At 32.7% G+C, this 22,466-nt stretch overlaps 3 protein-coding genes across 3 annotated transcripts; all 3 read right to left on the bottom strand.

The window, feature by feature from the left end:
* Nucleotides 1–2,577: 2,577 nt before the first annotated feature.
* On the bottom strand, nt 2,578–6,220 carry LOC105250602 (ralBP1-associated Eps domain-containing protein 1). Its single transcript, XM_011256789.3, has 5 exons — nt 6,047–6,220; nt 3,731–5,003; nt 3,581–3,645; nt 3,295–3,508; nt 2,578–2,976 (listed from the first exon to the last, which is right to left on the bottom strand). The coding sequence occupies exons 1-5, from the start codon at nt 6,218–6,220 to the stop codon at nt 2,795–2,797; spliced, it is 1,908 nt and encodes a 635-aa protein (XP_011255091.1). The 3' UTR covers nt 2,578–2,794.
* A 753-nt stretch (nt 6,221–6,973) lies between these two features.
* On the bottom strand, nt 6,974–14,066 carry LOC105250601. Its single transcript, XM_011256788.3, has 6 exons — nt 13,955–14,066; nt 13,004–13,311; nt 9,515–12,766; nt 8,242–9,092; nt 8,005–8,148; nt 6,974–7,756 (listed from the first exon to the last, which is right to left on the bottom strand). Exons 2-6 carry the CDS (start codon nt 13,245–13,247, stop codon nt 7,526–7,528), a joined length of 4,722 nt encoding a protein of 1,573 aa, XP_011255090.1. The 5' UTR covers nt 13,248–13,311; nt 13,955–14,066; the 3' UTR covers nt 6,974–7,525.
* On the bottom strand, nt 13,972–15,638 carry LOC105250600 (ribonuclease P protein subunit p30). The gene is made up of 7 exons (XM_025408300.1): nt 15,536–15,638; nt 15,329–15,453; nt 14,900–14,968; nt 14,593–14,793; nt 14,347–14,414; nt 14,132–14,211; nt 13,972–14,066 (listed from the first exon to the last, which is right to left on the bottom strand). Exons 1-7 carry the CDS (start codon nt 15,636–15,638, stop codon nt 13,972–13,974), a joined length of 741 nt encoding a protein of 246 aa, XP_025264085.1.
* Nucleotides 15,639–22,466: the final 6,828 nt, after the last annotated feature.

The raw sequence follows: 22,466 nt of genomic DNA, 5'->3' as shown, positions 1-22,466 counted from the left end.
AAAAAAAAAAAAAAAAAAGAATTTGAAAATATTATTTAATTTATAAATAACTTTGCTCATTATTTATTGACAATCATATGTGAGCAATCAATCACAACGCTATTGAAAATATTTATATGAATAGTTAGAAAAAATATAAATTGTTGTATCGCTTTTATGGCTTTGAACTATATTCTTCTCATGCTTCGAATAATATGCATATTTCTTCAAATCTACAATATAACATAAATCGATATAATCATTTCAATGAATTAATATATTAAACTCGATGTATTTAATGCGAATTGATTCTGAGCATCATATATATATCTATATAAATTTTTTTCTAAAGTATTCTGTTCCTGCAGATTTCATTTTTTTATTTTATATCTTTTTTTTAACATTTAATATGTATTTTATATATATTACAAAGTAACAGAGTCTTGATTATTTTGTTTCTCAGTTATTTTTTATATGAAAATTTGATATAATTATATGAAAATACAATCAAAAATGTGAGCATGCAAATCTTTCGAAATAATAATGGAAAGAACCAAAAATTAGATGTGCAAACTCGTGCGACTTGTAAGGCATCAGTGTGCAAAGCTCTTTTTCTTGGCAAAGCTCAGTAGCAAGTTTGCTAAACTTCAATTTTATTGGGACATGACCTAGTCATGAAAATTATGTTTACGTATGCAAAAAAAGATATATGCAAGAGAGAGATTTAGATCAATGTAAAATAGTAAAAAGCAATAGATAAAATTTTACACATCGTTAGAATACTGTTCTACGAGCAATATTTTCGTAGCAAAAAATATTTTTTGAATAACAATAATAACAATAATGCGACAAGTATGGCAAAAATCTCGTTCTGTAAGGAAAGCAGAAATGTTGTTATAATATGCACACACAATGCGCATCTTTGCAACAACAGCCCAAGTATTCATATTATAAAAAAGTTTTTATATTATGAATTATTTTAAAAGGAGTTTATATGAATATTCATACATGGAAAGACAAGATTTAAAAAATTATATGCTGCTATATCCAAGAATTTTGTGCGCGCATATATATTACGATTGCAGATATTAAAAATAAATTATGAAAAAATATTTTCGTACTAAAATTACATTAGAAGTTTTTTTGCCATCTTGTATATAAATGAGGAATTTTAAGTAGAAGAATTAGCAATTGTATGATTAACGCAAGTGATCAAGAAATAAGAGATTAATTTGATTGTATGAGGAAAATACTTTTTATGAATTTCCATCCTTTAATATCTTTTACTTAATTTTTTAAGTTTTTGTTGTTGTAATGTAATTTTCGCTTAAAATTCCTCAATTCCCACGTACAGGACCAGGAAAAAAATCGAACTTGGATTTCCTGAATGACAAATATTCTATAACGACCTATCCACACACACACACACACACACACACACACACACATACACACACACACACACACACACATTTCAATCTCTTATCTTATAATTATGCATAAGTATATTACTGGAGACATGAGTAAAACATTTAGAAAAAAAACTTCCAATGTGTGTGACGAGTATTTCAACGATACTTCCTAAACATTACTATATGAATTTGATTATTTAGATGAACTTTTACATCTTTCCACGCTTTATTATATTATTACTATATTATTGTTTGACAGCTGTTAATAGGTCTAAGAGATGTATAATTTTGAATAATTATCATATTCGAAATCATATGTGAAGAAATAGAATTTGCGCATCACGTCTGGCTGTCAATTAGCCCGTTTATGTTTGAAAATTCAATATCAGAGCACTCAAGCTTTGTTTTTAAACTTTCACAATTGGAATGGATCTGAAAAAGATCTTGAATATCTTTTTTTATTTTCTGCATAAAAATATAACAAAAAAAATTGTAGAATATGTAATGTACTTAGTTGTACAATATGACTATTCTCTCCCTTTCTCATTGAATGTCATTTATCAGATTGTCAAATTATTTCAAGTTCTATTAATAGAATTTTGATGAAAGCAGGTAATCAATGTGGTTTTTAATGTTTCAGGATAATTCTTCTAAGCAAAAAGCAGATACTAAAATAGTATTGACGACAATAATATGCAATATATTAATTCTTTTTCAGAAAGATTATAAAAATAGATATTAGAACCAATTGATGAAAGACTATAAAAATAGATATCAGAACCAATTGATTAATACTGATTTTATAAAAAAAAAAATGTGTTACAAAAAGTGACTTACGAGTCCCTTTCAGATTGTCAAGCTTGATAACATATACTTCTTATCCACTAGTCTTGTCAATCTTGAAAATATATATAAATCTATGTAGCAAGAGGTGAAAGGAAGTTATTATGCAAAATATAACACGCGATAAATCACAAGAAAATGATAATATGAAACTTTAAACTTGAGCAAATTTCTTAACACTTTTTCTTGCATATAAATCCGAATAATAGCTCATAAACTTGACAAAAGCAAATTCATAAATATTTGTAAATCTCAATATATAGAAATCATGCACAATTAATTTTGTATATACACAATTTATAATTTATATATCATATTCTTTTTTTTTTTCGTTCTCAAGTAAAATATCTAGAAATAATCTTTTTTGTGAATTTTCCTTGCCATATTTATCCACCTACATTGATTATTATGAATATGGATGAATATATCGTTGGGAAAAGAATAATTTTAGACTAGAGCATAACATATTAAATACATATGTTTACAATGAATTGAGGATATATATAATATAATACCTCATGTGGCTTTGATCGAATGAATGAAAGCGAATAATAATCACATCAAGTCAAGAGCAGGAGCTTAGCACGCAGATTTATACGTTCTTGGAGTGCGCTGGCTAATTCCCGTGTCAGTTCTTCACAGACTAAGCGTAATTCAGCATTTTTCTCCCTTAATTCTTGCAAGGTTAATTGTTTCCCGTCTTCTGATTCGTCTTTATTATCTTCTTCGCCACCATCTCGTTCTATAATAAAAAATTACATTTTTATTATCAGTATAATTAGAAAAAACAAAAATATGATATTAAAAAATAATTTATGATATTTAAAAATAATTTAAAATGCCTGCGTTTGAAAAAATAAAAAATGTTTTTAAATATATTCACAAATTCATTTTATGTAGTTCATTTTTATCAAAAAGGAATTAAATATTTTGGCTTAAATATAATATTCTTCAATTTTATAAAAAGTTTACATAGAAAAAAACAGCTATAATAAATATAATTAAAGAGAAAATGCTAAATATTGTTTTGAGAAAATAAATAATGAAAAGATTATTTTACTTGGACTGGGTTTTCTATAAATATGAAACGCTCCGCAAACTCCAGTAAATTGTTGAGATTGTGGCACTGTATTTTCTATAGATAGTATTGTAGTCTCAGGTAGTTCACTCTTGGGTGAAAAATGAGAGAAGTCTGCAACAAAACCTTGACTTTCACTTAATGTTCTTTGTCCCTCGCCTTCGCTTCTCTGTCCGACCAATTTACGAGGCGAAGTCTGTAATAAAAATACATTATTACATCTTTCGTTTTTCTCTAAAAATAAAAAAAATATATATAAAGAACTTACGATTCCTGGTGAGATTCTAGGTGGTACTAATGGTGGTGCCCCAAGAAAACTTTGACCATTTTTACCTACAAGAATGTGTATATGTGTGATACAAAACATATGACTGATTTTATAATCGCAAAAATGTTTCGCGAATTATTAACAACATACCTAATTTATTAAGATCGAGACTAGAACTGCGCGCATGTGTTCTATATGGTCTGGGTGGTGGTGGAGGCGGTGGTTCCTTCTTGGGAGTCACGATTACGGCATCTTCAGGAGCAGCAGAGGGTTTCTTTGTAAGAGGTCGTTGCACTAATGATGCTGCAGAATGTTGCAAATCATCATCTACTAAGGTAGTACAACTGCTACTGCTGCCATTAGCGCCAGAAGCGAGAATTGCTGCTTCGGGTGTTAATCGCAACGGCACTGGATGCAAAATTTTCGGATCTCGTTCGACGGCTGATTTTTGGAAATCGAAACTAACTAGCTGCAATCCTGGGCTGGTAACCGAACTACTCGCTCCAGTCGGTGAATCTACAAATTTAGTCCATTCCCTATTCTTTTCACGAGCATTCGCGGAATTCGGCGGTGATTTTTGAACTGTTGTTGCCAATGGGATTTGTGATGCGGCAGTTGTTTGCATGACTAATGGAATTGACAAGGACGGAGGTAAAACGTCCGGTAGAGGCACATGATTTCTCCTCAGTACAACAAGATGCATAGCCACATAAAATTCTTGTAAACTGAGTGCTCCGTCCCTCGTGACATCTGCAAGCTGCCAAATACGTCTTAACTCGGAAACAGGAAGTCGCGATTTTTCAAAAAATGTTCTGGCCACAGGTCCTGCTAGAAGACCTTCAGGATCAGGTTGCAGCTGTGCAAATTGCGCAGCATAATAATCACGTTGCTCATCACTGATAATCCATACTTCTTCCGGCGGGAAACCTGAACCATCGCCTTCCCCTTCACCTTCGTCACTGCTATGACGTTCTGAACTCTCCTCCTCTGTACCCAACAGTTGTCTCTGCTCTTCCGAAACCAATAAACCTTGCCAACCTCCAGAAACAGAATCGAGAATCGTCTCACCACCCAATATACCATCATTTCTTTCTTGAGTCACACTGTTTGTTGGCGTAGGAGAATCTGTGCTGCCACCAGTCTCGCGTGGAGATTCTGCTTCACTTTCACTTTCTGTAGTACTTTCTGGAGGATGATGTCTACCTTTTATTCCTCTAGTTAAATCTAAACTCCTTCTGCCATCCTCATCACCGGAGGTTGGCCACGTAAATCTTGGTAAAGTAATAACATCCGAAGATCCAGTTATCATGTCTCTAGAGATTTCTAAGCCAGCCTGATGAACCGCTATCAGTTTTAATACCGCATAAAATTGCTTCTTGCCTAGATGTGTGTTATTTTTAGTTCCCATACAAATGTCCAATATCTAAAATTGAAAGAATCATTTGTCATTAACAATATATATCTGTCTGTGTGTGTGTGTGTGTATCCAATACATAATTGATATATTTTTATATAATGTTTCAATTCTTATATACATTGCAAATTAATTTAATTGAATCAGATATCTCAACAAGTCAATCAATTTTTATTTTCTTTCCTTCAAAATATTAATGATTTCATAATCATCATTCTAATGATAGCAAACTGTTTTTGCGCCAAAAATAATGTACATTTAACACAATATTTCTATATAATGCTTCAATTCCTGTGTGCATTGCAAATTAATTTAATCGAATCAGATGTCTTAACAAGTCAATCAATTTTTATTTTCTTTCCTTCAAAATATTAATGATTTCATAATTATCATTCTAATGATAGCAAACTGTTTTTGCGCCAAAAATAATGTACATTTGACACAATATTTCTATATAATGCTTCAATTCCTGTGTGCATTGCAAATTAATTTAATTGAATCAATGTCTTAACAAGTCAATCAATTTTTATTTTCTTTCCTTCAAAATATTAATGATTTCATAATTATCATTCTAATGATCGCAAACTGTTTTTGCGCCAAAAATAATGTACATTTGACACAATATTTCTATATAATGCTTCAATTCCTGTGTGCATTGCAAATTAATTTAATTGAATCAATGTCTTAACAAGTCAATCAATTTTTATTTTCTTTCCTTCAAAATATTAATGATTTCATAATTATCATTCTAATGATCGCAAACTGTTTTTATGCCAAAAATAATGTACATTTTTCACAATGTAAACACTTAATCTCGTATTGTCCTAGATCATGTTAAAAGCTACGGAAATGATAACATAGATACTCCTACTAGCAGATTAATTGATTCAGCTGATATGACATAACCTCCACAACAAGCTTGACATTTCAACCATTTAATACGTACATATTTAACCTCGATATTAAAAAGCGACTCTCTCCAGGATCAGATGAATTCTATTCGCGATAATGAGAGGCAAAAATTCTCGACTCAAATCAGCCGTCAAACTCACCTTCATTGTGACATCCCTGGGTAAATTAGCCGAGCGCAACAACTCGGCGACTTTGATAACGGGCACGCTATCACTGTCCGCATTTTCGCAGCAATATATGAATATGTCACCGTAGTAGCGATGCTCGGTCGCTGTCAGATGGAGACTCGCCATCGTCATCAGCTCCCAATCCATCTTGAACGGTCGAGGGCGTCCGAGAAATGCCGAGAATGCGTCCCCGGGTCTCTCTGTCGCGAATCTATCCGTCTTCTCTAACGTTCCGTTCTTTTCCTGCTCCTTTTCGTCGGTTCCGAAACGACACGGTCTACTTCTTTACGTCGTGGCCGCAATCTGTGCGGTCACATCTCGTCGCGCGAATTTCGGGGAATCCCGCGGGAACGCAAGAAACGTACATTTACAGCTTACACCCCCGTGCGCGATTATCGGATGATCGCTATCTCCGGCTGACTGGCTGGCACAAGTTTGACATTACCATAATCCGTGTAGGCTAACTCCCTCGTGCATCCTCCGGACGATCTATGCGTGGTAACTCTCTGGTCGCTAGTATCGGTCGCCCAGGTGATTGGCGGAAAACTCGAAATAAATTGATAACGTGATTAGAATACGAAGCGATAGATCGATTCCTTTCACTTGCGTATTATGTATTTTCTTGCAATTTTTCTGCCTTTTTCTCTTTCTTCCCAATGTCTGTATATTATTCTCCATCTATTTATCTATCTATCTCTATTTCTCCTGATTTTACCTCGATTATTAATAATCATATTAATATCATAATACAATTATATATTAATTATTATTACAACGGTTCGATTGAATGAGTGACTACTGTTAAATGTAAATTTTTTAACATATTTGTGCATACAAAATATGCTAAAATAAAATAATTTAGAGAAACGAGAGTAGATTGATCAATATAATATATTTCATGATTTTTTTCATATTATTCTGATTCTTATTAACGACACCTCAACAAAAGTATCGAAGTTAAAAAATCAAAATCATTCATTAGTAATAGAGCCATAACACATACAATAAACGTGGAAATTACATTATTGTTGATACCTCTTACTATCATTGCACTATTTTTTGTTCTTCTAATAAATTCAATATCAGTCGATTCATACATTTACGATGTTTAATACAGATTTTTTTTTCGTAAAGAAATCACTATATGGGATCAATGGGCAAAATATATCCGTGCACATTTCAAAATTAATGAAATCGTCTAAAATTTCGTCTCATCGAAAATCGAGACATAAAAGTTCAACAAAGTGTTTACTAGTCGTCGAACATTGATATCGATTTTCGAAAATGGAAAGAAACGACATTATTAATTAATCGTACAAAATATGATTCGCGTGATTAGAAGAAATTATTACATATAATACTTCCTCGGTCGATGTAATGATAATGCTAGTTTTGTTAGCAGGAAATTAAATCGATTGATTTGGAGTTTATATGATATTTATATGGAAACAGTCAGTGGAATGAAGAATTCTCCACGTTGGCCAACGAAGCGCTCTTTTTTGCGCTATCGCAACGTCCCGCGTTTGATTTCTGTCCAATCGTTTTCAATCGCAGCTGCATCGATGGATCTTCTCTCGGACTGCCGATGATATTTTCAAAATCCCAATTGTGAAAATGTTCCTCGAGTAAGTCTTCCAATTTCTTCGAGAGCACCTCGATCTTTCTTTGTCGCTCAACGTCATGCTGTAAACAAAACGACTTTCTAAAAATAAAATTCTTGAATCTAACACGATATGAATTAAGGAGAATCAAGAGAAATTAAATTTTTTTCAAATAACGTTATAATATTGAGATATTATGTTAATCTTTGATTTATATATCAAAATTATATGATTCAAATATATAAAGAATAAATAATCCAAAATTTTAAATGATAAAATCAGTTAAAAGAGTTAGATTTATTATATACTATTGATTTTTTTTTTACAAACCTGATGATATAGTCTCGCATTATGAATAATGCGGCGGAAATCTTTTATGGCATGTTCAACTTTGTGATAAATCCGATTTTTCAGCTTATATTCGACAATCTCGAGAAACATTGGGCTTTTAACAACCTTGCAATGATCTTCCACCTGTAAATCGAAAAAGAATATTTTTACCAAATATTATCTGAAAAAAAAATGTAAATATATCTATAATATTATTTTTTTTAATAGGAAACTAACTGTTCCTGCGGACAGAGATTGACCATCTTTATTATCGCATGACAGTGGATACTTGAAGATCTTTGCTTCGTCCATTTGGCAGATAGTTTGATGAATCGTTTCCAGCTTACTAAGCGCAAGAGGACTGAGGCTCTGTTTTCTCCTGGAACTGTACCACACTGACCAGCCATGATCGCTCGATTTGATACATTTGTCTTTCGAGTGTTCCAAATCTTTTTTTCCATAAGCTTTCGAAGTGATTGACAATTTTGGTATTACACTATTCGACTTAACATCGCTGACTTTTGTGCACGATCCTTCCTCTAGTTGGAGATCGTTGCCGCCCGCACTTTTTATTATTTTCTTATCAGATGATCTTCGCGATTTATGTAAGAGCTGATAAGATTGTTCAGAATCTTTTCTCTGACACTTGCGGCCAGGAATTGGTATTACAGTAGCCATCGACGAGGTAGTCGTACATGGCTTGCATGTCTCTTTTCTCTCCAAATGCACGTTGTTCGATTTTATAGATCTTCGCACCGTCTCGGAGTACGTAGCTCGTCCAATATAACTTTCTGATTCTTTCGGTGTTTCGTCGTTTCTCGAGAAAAATCCAGAGATATGCTCGCGGGAGAAGATTGCTGGATATTCACTGTCGACGATTGTCGCAAGAATTTTCGTATCTGCATCCGCAGTTGACGACGTTGCGAACTGATCTAGTTTTACATCGGCAATCTCCGAGTTATTCGAAGATTCCAAACTTCCTGGATCTACGTCGTCCTTGTGTCGCTTCTGTTTGCCGACGACACTCGCATTATTGAGAGTCCTGATCAGCCAGGAGTCCGTTTTCACGTTGGTCTTGATGCCGAGAGCTGTTGAATATGCTTTTTAGAAAAGGTTTGATTTGCTTATTACTAGGTACCACCTGCAAAGAGATCGCGAGATATTTTTTAGTAATTTTAATAATCTTGAGTAGTGAAATGCGCTAAGTTTCCTCGAGAAGATTTATTATTTCGGTAAGGCTTAGAATTCTTGGTTTACTATTGATCTAAGTTTTTTCTTATAAAGATCTATAATTCTAGTTCTTATAAAAAATTTGACATGATAAAATCTTTTATATTTATTTTAATCAGCGCGACAATAAAATCACAGTTCACAGTAATTAATAAATTTTGTGACGATATTATTGAATATATGTTTAAGAAATATATTACAAAATGCTTTACACATAATATTACATTTACTATTTATTAATGGACTCGAGAATTAATCGTGATAAACTTATTATCTTTACCATTCTCTTCCTCGTGCAATTGGGATACTGATAAGACGCTTGTAGTGGGCGATAATCTACATGTGGACCCCGAGTCATCTTCTGAGGCTTCATAGGACGAGGCATAATCGACGTTATTGCGCTTTTGTAATTTCAGATCACTCTGCGACGTCATTGGTAATATCTCTGCATTCTCTTTGTTCTGATCATCTTTCTTGATATTATCAATGCAATCGATCTTTCTGCATGCATTGTCACAATCCTTTACGTTAAGAGCCTCGAGAAGTATCTCAGCTGAAGCGCACGCAGCTTTCCACGTAACATCCTGATGCGCATCCTGCGATAAAGATTCCGCGCGCTTTAAGATCCTAGGTGAGTTCTCGAGATTGAACAGAGGAGCAGGTAGCTGCGAAGCTGGCGGGAACGACGTCTTTATTAGCGTAGCGTTACTGATGTTGGCAGTCGGCGCGTTTGTGTGCGATAAAGGTGTCGATGATGCAAATATATTCTTCCCTTTACTGCCACACACATTGTGATGACTGCTTGTTACATGCACGTTACGTGACGTATTGCTGTTGTCTGATCGACGATTGGATCTTCTTTGATGCCTCTTCCTCGGGACGTTATAGCTTCCTGGCTTCATATATACCCGCACATCCTCGGAGCTATCGTACTCTTCTGGCGCGTGATGCGTCTGATAACGATTGATGAAGTTGCCAGCAGCCCACGGAGTGCTCTGAATATTTGGCAGATTTTGCAACGCTTGAAACTGTCGAGTTGCATCGATCGGTGGCTGTTTGGGCACGCTCGAGTACTTTGGCATCTCTTGTTGAGCGAATAATCGCGATCCCGAATTCTCATTCTTTGACTCCTCGAAATTGGCCGTGGTCGCCGGAGGTTGCGCGTTTCGCATGCTGGCGAACCAGGCCGACAGATTGGCAGCCATTTCTTTGGACTCCTTGTCGAATGTTCTCGGTTCGATTTGGCTGAGCAGAGTCATCTTATTCCTGGGCACAGCCGGGAACTCCATTCGATCGGTTTGCGATTTGCTGACGTAAGTCGAATGGACGTTCTTAGTTCCATAATTTTGCTCGAGATTTTTACTACTCGAATTAACATCGGTAATCGGACAAGAATATCCAGAAGAGAGATAACCGCCGTAAGTTAAGATTCCCGGATTGGACACGGGATACGAAGAGCTTGGATTACCGGGCAAAGGAAATGTGAAGGATAGACAGTTCTGCGCATACAGTCCACTGTAAGTTAAAGGAGTGCTTTTCGCTGGACGCTGCAGTCGGAAGGACTGATCGGATGAATTATGTGATACTACAAGTTTATGTTCTGATTTCAAGTCGTGTTTCCTGTCCTTCGTCGCATTCGTGCTCGTCTCCATCACTTTGTTCCTCAGTTGACAGAATTCGGCATTCAGCGATTTTTGAGTGGAATCACGCTTCCGGGATGTAGAGGATGCGTTTTTCGTACGGAGCTTCGCCAGACCACCAATATCAGTCATATGCACGTTAGGCACGGACTTGGTGGTATTAATCGCGGACGATAAATTCTCGGTAATCGTCCACTTGCTCCGTAATTTACTTTCTTTCTGAGCAGCCGATTGTTGCTCTTGTTGACTGGAATTGTGTTGAAAATTATGTAAATTGCTCCTCGACGTCGCAGTGGGTGGATTTTCGACGTCGCATTGAGAAGCTTTTCTAATTGTGTTTTGCTGAGCAGAGGAACTCGAAGAAGGTTGAGCGAAGAGATTATAATTTGTATAGAGCGATACGTCGCCTGGAAATGAGGAAGGTCCGCAAATCGTATTATATTTTCGATCTGTCATTTCGTTATTCTCCCCGAATTTCTGAAAGGTCCGCACTATTTGTTTTAATAGTTCACACGTGTTCTCTTCCCATATATGAAAGCATGTGATTAACTCGGGCTCCAATCTATCAAATAAATTGGGAAAGTGTTGTTTGTTCAAGTAGTTATCGAGACTCAGCCATCCATTGCTGATACGCAGAAGAGCGTTTATAAGATCATTAGCGAGAGTTCGATCTCCCGCGAAGACCGGGATACAAGTCGAAGACTTGGTGATTGCTGTTCTGGTGGCGGATGATAGACACGTTAACCAGTTTTGTTTAGAATCCGCTTGCGAATCGATGGAGCCGAGCACGATCTCTGCTTCCGTGCATCCCCAGTAAACCGTCTTTCGGATTAACTCTGGATATTGTGATCTATCGATACACGAATAGGTATCTGTTTGAACACCTATCGACGTTCCATTTTCATACTTGGAGCAAAAATCGGTGAACCAATTCGCCTTGTTAGGAACATTGTCGCCGGCGCCACTAAATGGCGCAGAGTCAGTTTTATTATCGGGCTTCAATTCCTCTTTACCTAAATCGTTGGAGGATGTGGTATTGCATAGAGCAGAGACCATCTTCTCGGCCTCGATGGTGAAGTCAAAGCTGATCGAAGATTCATCGGAATAATGCTCTTCATCGGTCTTCACGGAAATAGGTTTTTGCGAAACGCGATCAGCAGATTTAAGACTCTTGTTGTTACCTGCCGTATGTGCGTCGCACGAATTCTTGGGAGATGTTTCGATCTGAGACGGCCAGCCGTTAAAGTTGTCGCTATGAGTGACAGGAACAATTTGAGATTCACAGATGCTTGGTGGTATCTTGCTCGCGTTATTCTTGAACGAAGAAAAATCAGACGAGGACAAAGACTTGTCCTTTCGCGTTGGAGCGAGGACTAGACCAGCAGACGAATCTCCGCAGAACGGAGAAGATTGCATCATCGTAGGGAATTGATTGGTATTAAAGGTGGTTAGATTAGTATAAGGATTAGTATAAGGATTGAGGCTCGGAAGCGGGAAGGATGAGTTGGCGTTGACAGTTTGCAGACTGCAGGTGTTTGTGGCCGAAATATTGTAATAAGAAGCTTGAATCGGATGCTGCTGCTGTTGCTGGGCGTTTTGTCGGTCCTGGATAAGGCAGAAGGCCTGTACGTTTGACGGCTTAAAGTTGAACGATTGCGGTGACAGATGCGTCATTCTGGAATTATTGTTGTAATGTTCGCTGGATAACGGTCCAGCAAATGTAGACGAAGCTACTAAAAAGGACGTAGTCGACGATGGAATCGGAGCGATGCTAGAAGACGGTTGATCAAGGAGCATCACAGGTTTCGAATTGCAAGAAAGCGGCTGTTGTTGTTGATAGTATAGTTGACCACGGGATGGTTTGTTCTTGGAATGCCATCGATTATTCTTACCTATATATATGCAAAAGAGTAACTGTCATTTTCGCAAATGTAGAATAGAAAATTATAAAAAAAATTTACAATCTTATAAAATTATTTATTATCTTATAAAATAATTTATACTTAATATAACGTTTATCGCGAATTTGGAAAATTGTTTTACAAAATAATTTCGAGAAAAAAACCAAGGATAGAAATAAAATAAAATAAATTTTATAATATTAATTGAGAATACAGTTTCTTTTTCACCTTGAAGATGTAAAGTAGAGAAATTCGGTGAACCAACATAAGATTGAACGTTCGGATAAACGCACGCAGGATGAAGCACTGTTCCACATGATTGAAGAGTCACCATTGGATTACTGATGGGAGCATATAGAATTTGTTGCTGTTGTGGCTGATGACAAACGGACGTTGTCGATGGACTTGGAGTCGGGGATGATCGAGGGTGATGTACAGATGATCGATTTGATCGTGCAGCTGTTGGGCGCATGATCCGCTTGATTTTTAGATCAGAATTGAATCCTTCACCGTTTCCGAGTCGATGTTAGCAGCTTCTATTAGATGACAAAATCTGTCATGTTTATCGATATCCATTATTATTCCGAATTTTTAATATCATTGCAAATTATTTCAGAAATGCAATTGGTTACGTTATTCGTACGTCAAATTATTTTTCGTTAATAATTACGTTGATATTTCATTATATATTTAATTTTATTAGAAAAAATTATTTACTTGATTAGGACCATAACGCCATTATAATAATATATATTGCAAGCAAAATGCATCCCACATTAAATGTAATAAAGTTAAAGTAATGTTATTTAAAAGAATCCTTATTTGAACTTATAGTGATAGTCGTTTATCTAAGTGAGATGAATATAGCTGTCGAATCAGCTGTTGAAACTCATCTAACTTCTTGTTAAGAATCATGCACAGTCTTAAAAAAATCATTATTTTTATTTCACAATATATTGCAGAGTAATTAACGTCTAATTATAATGTAAAGTATAATATTATGCTTCCAGATTATATTATGCAATTATACAATATTGTGAATAATATACTGTGAAATATACATAAAAAAAAATAAAAAATATTTTCTTTCAATTTAGTTTAAAAAATATTTTTTTATAAAAATTTTTTATGAAATTGTAAAATTTTAATTTTATGTAGTATTAATTTTTATACATTTACTTTTTATTTTTTTATTATCAATGATTTTCCTCATTATCTTCCTCATTATCTTCCTCTACTGGTTCTTCTGTAAATTCCACTGTAAATATTGCTTTACCAGATATACGTCTTTCTAGAATAAATAAAATAAAATTTTATAGTGCTTTGTGTAAAACATATAAGTTTTTAATGACTTACCTGCTCTTAAAAGGAGAAGTTGACACTGATTTAATATAGCTGCTTTTGATTTGACTTCGCTTAAACCCAGCATAGATCCACTATCATAATATTAACTGAAGTAATTATGGATAATATAGATCATTCGAGCAATATTAAATAAAATAATTGGCAAAAAATTAAGTGCAACATTATTATTATACTATTTGTTATTATCACATTAATTTCAAGGATACAGATTTATAATATCATAAGGGCTCCTGATTAAATTGGGATTGTTTGCACCACTTGATATGATTACATTCTATAATATATATAATTAAATAAAAATAAACAAATATATATATATATATATATATATATATATATATATATATTCTTATTTATCATAGCAATAATCTTACTCTTTATAAAAATATTTACTAGTAAAAATTCAACAATATATGCATATTTATATTATTTGCTTTATCATACACACTTACCGTACATTTATAACACATGTAAAGTAGATGAGAGTAATGAATAGTTGCTATGCGTGTTTTTCGATTCAAAAGATCTGCATATTGAATTTCAAAACATAAACCTCTTGCTACTGCCTGCCGATACATTTTTCTTTTCATTTTTATACCAGAAATTGATGGTCTTAGGGTAATAAGATCTACATTTAATTGAGAACAAGCAAACTAAAAAATAAAAAAATCATTAAAAAAATGAGATATGGAAATTAAAATACATATACACATACATTCAAAAATCACAATTTATATTAAGAAATAAATATATTCTGACCTCCAACATATCTTGTTTAGTTGGAACAAGAGCATATAAATTATATTTTTTCAAATTTGCACATTGTGCCTGTAATAATAAAATTATTCGATATAATATTATTACTCAATAGGTGTGGTATCACTTTAATATATAAATGAATCTTTTATCTTAAAAAATATTTAAGATTTTGTATGAAGATTATTTTCAACATATATATATATATATATATATATATATATATATATATATAAATAGTATTTTACCTAAATTACATATAAAAGTTCCAAAAATATATTTCTTCCAAAACAAATAACTTAAATACAAATTTTATTAATATATTATCAAAAATTATACCAATGTATGTGTTTTTGTAGGGTCTGAACAAATAAATGTTATTCTATTAAGTATGCAAAGTTTTCCCTTAAATTTCTCATTTAATTTGCATACATTAATTGGATCTGGCACAATATTTGGTACAGATTTACTTTCTTCACCTTTCTTCTTCTTTTTTCTATCGTTATCAATAGTGCTTTCATCTATTGTTTGATTTAACATCACTGTTTTATAACCCACTGAAAACAAATGAATTTATAAATATAAAGATACACTTTCTGAGATCAATGTATTATATCTTTTATTTCGTAACTAACTTACTGTGATATAACTTTAATAAAATGTCGTATAAAAAAGGATTCTCATTGTTGTTTGGTACATTTATGCACAAATCGAAAAATCCATCACTTGGTTTAAAATCCATCTTTCTCTTTACAAATTCGTGAATTATGTCAATATAAGATATATTAAATACAAAATAAAATGTAATTGCACTTCTCTTATAAGAAGAAATATTTTATGGAGAAATTCTCTAATATTAGAATACAAGAAGTGTGGTGAGCATGTCTTTTTTTTATAATAGAAGAATTTGTTAACACACGTGTTGCATACTTAATTATATTTTACAAGTATTTTAAAATTTTTATTAACGATCGATATAACTAAATTCTTGTTAATAGCCTTTTTCGTATATATATTCGTACATATATATTAATAGTACACAAAAAAATGAGAAAAAATACTAAATACAATAATCTTCTATTATTATGTCCATCCAGTACGAGAGATATGGATCAGCTGATGCGCAAGTAATGAACACAGAGAAAACTGAGAGATGTCATGGCCTGCTTTTAGGTGATCTCTTAAAGTCACTAGATTAACAAAGTACCGCAATTTTGATCTCAATAAGATAAGCTGGAGCAAAAATGGCGTCCGATAGATAGATAGGCTGCGATTGTTGCATTTCTCCACGCAACAACCTGGTATTTTTGATATTTCCTTCCTTTTCTGCTCAACAGAAGGAGTTTTCTCACCTCACACACAACAGGACACAGGACAAACCAGGATCAAGGTTAGAAAAATTGCACTTAGTATAGATAGCTACACAAAGTGTGCACTATCTGCACTATCAAACGCCATTTTTGCTCCATCTTATCTTATTGAGATCAAAATTGCGGTACTTTGTTAATCTAGTGACTTTACCCGCGAGAATGTCAAGGTTCGTTCGAACGTGTGATGCACGTAAACATAATACACGCATGTATGTGCGCCAACAGCTCTTTTAAGAAAATACTCAGGACTGAAACAGTTTCACCAACTGGTCAATTGACGAGTTTTTTGTATCAGTGATTGGTAGAACTGTCTCATATATAAAAACTTTTTTGAAAAGTTTATTCGTCGTTGTCGCGATATTAACGTCCGGAATAAGTCCGGAATATATTCGTAAGTTATATACAATTTTATTATTAATAAATAGTTGATTGCTCTCGAAATACGATACTCGATTATACGATAGGAATCAAAATTATAAATTATTACTTTGTTGCAATCTTTACGAGCAATGATTATTCTTCTATTTCTATTTCGTTTCTATCCTAATATATATGTGTACACACACACACACACACACACACACATTTAGAATTCTAATATAAATAAATATTCTCTCTGATATCATTTGATCTAAATATAATTTGATTCAGAACGCGCAATAAAACGATTGAATAAAAATCGGATAATTAACATAACAGAAATATATATTTTAAAGTTATATACAAGTGTATTTATATACAAGTATATCTTTAAAGTCACACACACACACACACACACACACACACACACACACACACCACACACCACACACACACACACACACACACACACACACACACGTACACGTACACATGGATTAATAATTTATTAAACACACATCTTTAAAGTCACATTCACACACACACGTACACGTACACACGGATTAATTATTTATTAAACGATTAATATACTTCGTGAAGTTATTTCCATTTTTATTTTCTCATCATAATAAAAAAATTTTACATCGTTTATCAAAAGTTTAAATTAGATTTAAAAGTATATGATTGCCTCTTTTCGATAATAATTGATTATTTCACTGTACCTATTTCGTGAATAGCTATCATTACAGAGATCGCGTAGAGTTTGACAATGCAATAAAATTAATAATAAAATTCCAATAAAATTAAATATAAATTAATTATAATAATTAAATATAAATTTGTTTATAATTAACTTTTTCTACGTTGAGAAAAGTTTTTCATTTCTTTTGGAATATCTTAAAGATTCTTTTAATTAAATTTTACAAAATATATAATTATTAAATTTATAGTATTTAATATTTAGAAATAAATAGATAATATTTCATTTTTATATAGATTAAGTATACGATATTATTTATTAAAAGAATTAATATATCTTTTATGGATCTTTTTGTTAAGTTAATTATTTAGATCTACGATTCGATTGTTTTACTGCATTTCAATCCGAATTATATATTTAAATGATCGAAAAATAAAACGATAATAAAATAATAAGCAATATATATCTATTTTAAAAATAGTGTATATAAATAATAAATAATAAATAATTTTTATAAATTACTCACCGCATGTCTCTGGCTGCTTCAGGCTCTCTCCCTGCTTTCTTACTGTCCGATACTTTTCCAGATGTCCTTTTCTTTTGTTGTTTCATCGTAACACTCACGTATTCACTCGCGAACAAACAATTATATTTCAGTTAATTATATTTCAGTCATATACAGAAACGATCGCGAGACACTTTGCACGGCACTCCCGATCGCAAAATAATCATACGAGATACGTATTTTTATAATATTATTATTATTTTATTATTATTGCAAGAGAGGAATACAAAAATTACAATAATTCGCTCGATTTTTAAACGAAGCCAAAATCATGCACCATTCGATTCTTACACTAATTAACTATTTCTATTTGTTGATATATGTTTTATAATATATGCATAATAACGCGAATCATAAGATTAAAATATTAAAGTAATGTAAATTGATGATACAGCAATCGTTTAATTAATATGATATATATGCATGCAGTTTAGGAAAGTTTAAAACATCGGGCGAAATCGAATTTCATTCTACGCAATGTTAAAGAAATAATTATTATTCGTAAAGTTCGATAATCAAAGAATATTGCGAGAAAATTTGTAATTTTTGCCCCTTTCGCTTCAATTTTTATTTGCAATAATGAAAGATCGCGTTTCGATGAATTTATCGTCGCCACAATTGCATTTATTATAAGAGTTAATTATTTGTCATTTGTAATAGTCGAATTATTATATTTCGATTTAATCGCGATCGTACCTTTAGGAAAAGAATTCGATAATACGGAGCGGTCCGTATCGCTACTTTCTCCGTTGGAATGTCGCCGTGCGAATGAGGGGAGGTCGTCGCGTATGTAAACAATAGCGCGCTACGTCACAAGGCCAAATGACGTCACAAGATCGAATGACGTGTTAGCTCGCTGCCGAAATATTTAACGCGTACTGTGACGTATGTGAGAATTGTATTTATATACAAGTATATTTTTAAAGTCACACACACACACACACACACACACACACACACACACACACACACACACACACACACTCACGTACACTGAGAAAAAAAGTTGTTAACTCGACTAAACCGTTTAACTAAATTATTTTTTTTTTAATTGAAATATCGAAATATTTAAGTTAAATAAATGTTATGTTAGATTTATAATAGTTAAATATTCCAATTAAAAAGATAATAATTTAGTTAAATGGCTTAGTTAAGTTAACAACTTTTTTTCTTTTACAATTAGTCTTTTCTCTGTCTACTATTTGATTGTTTTATTACGCTTTTAGAAAGTAAAGTCCTATAATGTAACTTTTAATTTTGTATTTCATATGAAATTATTATTTTAAACATAATAATTTTCTTTCTTTGCATTTCTATCATGAATAGACATTTCCAACCTTTACTAAAAAAACTAAAAATATCCCTCAATTTTTTCTCTCTTCGGACAATTTATTTACATTTATATATAATTCTCTTTATTCCTTTAAAAATGAACATCGAGAACAATAAGGTACACGAGTATTGTAAATGTCAAAAAATGATCGCGCGAATATTATAGTTGTGAATATATAAAAATAAATGCAATATACTATGAATTTTCTACGTTATATATTGAATCGAAATTGCACAAAAGAGAAAAAGAAGAACAAGCCTATGAATAGACATTTCCATTTTTTATTAAAAAAAAAAATTAAAAATATCTCTCAATTTTTACTCTTCCTTCAGGCAAGTCTACATATATGACCAATATGATTAATTGATTCCATCTTTATATATTTATCATTATGTGCTATTAATTAAAGCCGTAAACAATATTTCAGAAATCAAAGTTGTGCGAACGTTGCGCGCAGGAATGGCCATGAGCAGAAACGAATGCGCAGTGGTTCGGCCGCCATGTTGACGCGTGACGTCATACGCGTCATTGCTACGTCATAGGCGTCATACGTGACTCGGAGTCGTACGCAGTTACACGGATCGTCGTACGTCCGCATTTTTCGCGTCTTTTAACCGTTTTTAAACGAATATCGCGAGTGAACGAGCGTCGAAAGTGTCCAAGGATGATCGCGCGACTTTTATAGTGTGTCGATGGAAACGCGCGACAGCGATTTTTGACGATATTCAGTGATGGCGTCATCGCGAAGATGGAGCGAAGTTGCGTCGCGTTATTCGCGTCCTTGATGATTATCGGATGCGAGCGAGTATCGGGAGTGCCGAATAAAGTGTCGCGCGTTCGCGTTGATGATATCGTGTGCATCAAGATCGGAATGGGACGTCCCGAGGCGAGCGAGTGGAGCGGCCTGTGGAACAGCCGGTGAACGGTGAGTAGATTTGATTTATCATATTTGCGTGACAATTCATGCTCATTTGACGCTTATACAGCATCGCGATGTCTCGAATTACGTTCGAACAAATCGGCGCCGCATCATAATTTGATGCTATGCCGTGCAATTCAAATAAAGTCGATCGCGTGAAGATGGTTCGGCTAGAAGCGATTTCAAATTTATTTTGTACGCGCGCGCAGTGCTGCACATCTCGTAGGGCAGCCTATCTCGTAGGGCTGCCAACTGTTAAACGATAAATTTGTTTGATCTAACCTAACCTAACCTCTCAGTGTCTTTGGATATCGAATGTAAACACAAGCATATGCTGCCTGGATTGTATCATGCTTTAAAAAATAATATTTAATTATTTCATTAGTGTATTACATTTCATTACGTAGTATATTAATCGTATTAAATGTGCGACCTACAGTTTTACACATTTTAATGAAGAGCATATAATATAATTGGTTAGGTTAAATTAAATTAAAACAAGCTGCTGTGATTTATTTAACGTAATAGGATTAATTTGACGAATGTGCAGTTATTGAAGTTACATGATATTTGTGGACACATTTTTAAAGTAATCATGAGTGTCTTATCTCATCTCGATTATATGAAATTAAAATATAAAATATTTATGTATTCCACATTAACGTTATTCATTGCAAGTACTATATTACTACATTACAAGTACTTTTCTTATATCTCAATCATATTCAACCATTTATTTCATCGATGAAGCTTTTCATATACCGCAGACAATATGATACTGTGTGTGGAAGTTTGGAAACACAGGTAATACATGGCACAAAAATAATTTGCTCTCAAGTATTGTGCGCATTTCTCAAAAATAAATCAAATTAAATTATTTTCAGAATCCAAACATCGCTACATTGCCAGGATTGTATCTTATTATAACTGCGATATTATCACCTTTTAATATGTGTGCGCAGTATTACATACATAAAATATATAAATTTATTTGAAACGTATGGAAATCTCTATCTTATTTATAATATTTATGATATTATAAAAGAAAATTGCAACTCTAATGAAACAGAGCGGTGAAATAATTGGTTGATACTTATGCTGGTCTACAATATTTACCCTTTTTTCACCATTAGACTGGTGCTTTTTTTATTATACAGATGTTATCTGTAAATATAGTACTCATAATGTTGTTTCTGTATCACTGTAAGCACACAAAAATGATAGCATTTGCAAGTAATTATGTTATACTTATATATCATAAGAAAGAGAAAATAAAATTAAAGTTGAATACTGAATGTGCTCTAAAGTAAATCTCATCTAAATAAATAAATGCATAAATGTGCGCCTCACATTTCTCATGAAAAAAATACATAATATTAATCTTTATGTATTATTATTTTTAGATTTGTTTTTTATTCTTTTAAATTCTCTAGATGCACTTTTCTTCTTTCTTTCTTTCCAACTACTAAATATAGATCTATCATTTTTAATATAGATCTGTCATTTTTAATGTACATTATTGCAGTAAGTGGAATAAAGAGCAAATCTTTTGGCACATTTAAAATGTACAGGAAAGTCAGTTTTATCTGATGCGTTTTTTTCAATAGAAATATCTGAAAAAATTCATACGTCTTTTTTAATCTTAGTCTTTCTAAATAAAAATTAGAATAATAAATTTGCAAAATAATTTGCTTTAATATATTTTTAGTGCAAACATATGAAGCAAAGTGCTCAAGGTGCATCACTATGAAAACATCGATAGAATAAAAAATAGATCGTATACAAAAAAATTAAAATATTTACACTACATATTTGATATAGCATTTAATCGATATGTGCAGTAATACGGTAAAATCTAATTTTCTCTCGAATTTTTTCACGAAATTTAAACTACTAAAAAAATATCAAATATTCAAATTGTTCAATAGTCTTGTGAAAGAAGCAGTTCTCGCTTAAAGAATCTTTAGAAAAAAAAATAAAAAAATTCTAAAGAAAAAAAAGGACAAGAAATTTTAAATCTCACATGGATATTTAATTTTATACTAATATTTTTAATGTAACACTTCATTTATAAAGATTTTATTTTGTGAAACGTTTATACATAAAAGTACAATGATTATACGGCTTCTTTAATCTATTGTTTCATCTTCGCATGGTTTTCGTTTAAATAATAAAATATTTGTGCCTCTGGATATTTTTCTCTGGAAGCTTTATGCAATGTGTGTAACTTAAATCTGTTAACGTACAAGTATTAGAGTAACGGAATAAGTATATGTAATTTGATTAAAAACACGTGTTTTACATGAACTTTTAATTACATATT

Source organism: Camponotus floridanus, unplaced genomic scaffold (genome assembly GCF_003227725.1).
Source record: "Camponotus floridanus strain SB8 unplaced genomic scaffold, Cflo_v7.5 scaffold20, whole genome shotgun sequence".
Taxonomy (NCBI): Eukaryota; Metazoa; Arthropoda; class Insecta; order Hymenoptera; family Formicidae; genus Camponotus; species Camponotus floridanus.
The sequence above is the reverse complement of the archived record's forward strand: the minus strand, read 5'-3'. Positions and strand labels throughout refer to the sequence as shown.

Bases quoted from the DNA above. Each gene is read 5' to 3' on its own strand.
- LOC105250602 (XM_011256789.3), bottom strand. From the start codon at position 6,220: ATGGATTGGGAGCTGATGACGATGGCGAGTCTCCATCTGACAGCGACC. The intron at 3,646-3,730 runs GTATGTTGTTAA...ACATTCTTGTAG, and splicing joins TCTCGATCTTAATAAATTAG to GTAAAAATGGTCAAAGTTTT. The intron at 2,977-3,294 runs GTAAAATAATCT...TTTTTATTATAG, and splicing joins TTATAGAAAACCCAGTCCAA to AACGAGATGGTGGCGAAGAA.
- LOC105250601 (XM_011256788.3), bottom strand. From the start codon at position 13,247: ATGCGCCCAACAGCTGCACGATCAAATCGATCATCTGTACATCACCCT. The intron at 12,767-13,003 runs GTGAAAAAGAAA...GCATATATATAG, and splicing joins CTCTACTTTACATCTTCAAG to GTAAGAATAATCGATGGCAT. The intron at 9,093-9,514 runs GTAAAGATAATA...CATATTCAACAG, and splicing joins ATTGCACGAGGAAGAGAATG to CTCTCGGCATCAAGACCAAC.
- LOC105250600 (XM_025408300.1), bottom strand. From the start codon at position 15,638: ATGGATTTTAAACCAAGTGATGGATTTTTCGATTTGTGCATAAATGTA. The intron at 14,969-15,328 runs GTATGCAAATTA...TTATTATTACAG, and splicing joins TTGTGCCAGATCCAATTAAT to GCACAATGTGCAAATTTGAA. The intron at 14,212-14,346 runs GTATCCTTGAAA...ATATTATGATAG, and splicing joins CCTTATGATATTATAAATCT to TGGATCTATGCTGGGTTTAA.